This window comes from Pediculus humanus, genomic scaffold, assembly GCF_000006295.1.
Source record: "Pediculus humanus corporis 1103172107854 genomic scaffold, whole genome shotgun sequence".
In the NCBI taxonomy this organism is placed as follows: domain Eukaryota; kingdom Metazoa; phylum Arthropoda; class Insecta; order Psocodea; family Pediculidae; genus Pediculus; species Pediculus humanus.
The window spans coordinates 1-1,776 of NW_002987434.1; the positions used below are offsets into that span (position 1 = coordinate 1).

The 1,776-nt window shown below is 45.4% G+C and overlaps 1 protein-coding gene across 1 annotated transcript; it reads left to right on the plus strand.

Moving 5' to 3' along the window:
• Positions 1–17: 17 nt before the first annotated feature.
• On the plus strand, positions 18–1,757 carry Phum_PHUM377200 (uncharacterized protein; the record flags this gene model as incomplete). The annotated part of the gene is made up of 4 exons (XM_002428308.1): positions 18–120; positions 254–492; positions 1,434–1,630; positions 1,718–1,757. Coding segments are annotated over 4 exons (579 nt in total), but the record flags the coding sequence as incomplete, so codon positions are not given.
• Positions 1,758–1,776: the final 19 nt, after the last annotated feature.

Genomic DNA, 1,776 nt, shown 5'->3' on the forward strand with positions numbered 1-1,776 from the left:
CCAACGACAACGAAACCATGTTGACGTCGACGGTTTTGGAACACGCGATTGCCAACAATGGTGATTTATGGGGTCTCCTTCAGCCGTATGCTCATTTAAACGCAGGAAGAGTCGCTTCGGGTCAGTAGACCGATTTGCACGCGAATCTAATTGATATTCACCGTGCGTGCGTGCGTGCGTGCGTGCGTGCGTGCGTGTGTGTGCAAAACGATAAATGATGAATAAAAAAAATTTATTTCTCTCTCTCCGATAGGTGCTCTCGCCATGCCTCGTTGGGATTCCATGTCTTCCGTTAGCACGGATTCGACTCACACGTCTTCGAAAAATTCAAATAAATCCTTGCAACAGTCACTGGTTACCACGTGCGTCGGATCCACCGATCAACTCCGTCAATTGGTCAACAAAATCACGGCTCTTCAACTTCACCGTCAGGTCATCAGTTGGAGTTCGACCGCCATAAACACTTTGTTTTATTTCATGAGGTGTTCTCAGGTAAGTCGCCCGACGTTTTCTCTCTTTCACTTCCTCTTTCTCTCTCTTCCTCTTTTTCTCTCTTCCTCTTCTTCCTCTCTTCCTCTCTCTCTCTTCCTCTTCCTCTCTTCCTCTTCATCTTCCTCTCTTCCTCATCCTATTCCTCTTCCTCTCTTCCTCTTCCCTCTTCTTATTCCTCTTCCTCTCTTCCTCATCCTATTCCTCTTCCTCTTCCCCTCTCTCTCTTCTTCCTCTTCCTCTCTACCCTTTTCTTCTTCCTCTTCTTCCTCTCTACCCTCTTCTTCTTTCTCTTCTTCCTCTTCCTCTCTACCCTCTTCTTCTTCCTCTTCTTCCTCTTTACCCTCTTCTTCCTATTTCTCTCTCTTGCTCTTCTTCTTCCTCTTCCTCTTTCTCTTCTCTCTTCCTCTTTCTCTTCTCTCTTCCTCTCTTTCCTCTTCTTCTCTTCCTCTTCCTTTCTTTCCTCTTCCTCTCTTCCTCTTCCTCTTCTTCTTCTTCTTCTTCTTCTCTTCCTCTCTTCCTCCTCTTCCTCTTCCTCTACTCTCTTCCTCTCTTTCCTCTTCCTCTCTTCCTCTTCCTCTCTTCCTCTACTCTCTTCCTCTCTTTCCTCTTCCTCTCTTCCTCTTCCTCTCTTCCTCTTCCTCTTCCTCTCTTCCTCTTCTTCGTCTTCTTCCTCTCTTCCTCTTCCTCTTTCTCTTCTCTTTCTCTTCTCTTTCTCTTCTCTTTCTCTTCTTCTCTTCCTCTTCTTCTTCTTCTTCTTCTTCTTCCTCCTCTTCTTCTTCCTCTTCCTCTCTTCCTCTTCTTCCTCTTCCTCTCTTCCTCTTCTTCCTCTTCCTCTCTTCCTCTTCTTCCTCTTCCTCTCTTCCTCTTCCTCTACCCTCTTCCTCTTCCTCTCTCTCTCCTTAATTTTGATTCACTAAATTAATGTGGTTTCTCTTTTTCAGCTGGAACACGGAGATCACCAAATACAAGAATTAGTATACGAAAGAACCTACGTCGTTTTACCGCCTTTGGTGGAATGGGTGAGGGTGAGCAGTGCGCACGCCGAACACAGGCATTCGGCAGTCATAGATCAGGACGACGTCATGCAAGCTGCGAGGTTACTTTTACCCGGAGTCGATTGTCCCGTCAGACAATTGGGGTAAATATTTTTAGTTTTTTATTTTGCCGACACTGTTAAATTTCGACCGAGGAAGAATCATACGAGTACAAAAAAAATTTCTTACAGGCAAGAAGAAGGAGGCTACGAATCGGATAACGCGCGAAAAGTCAAAATCGAAGCAGCTT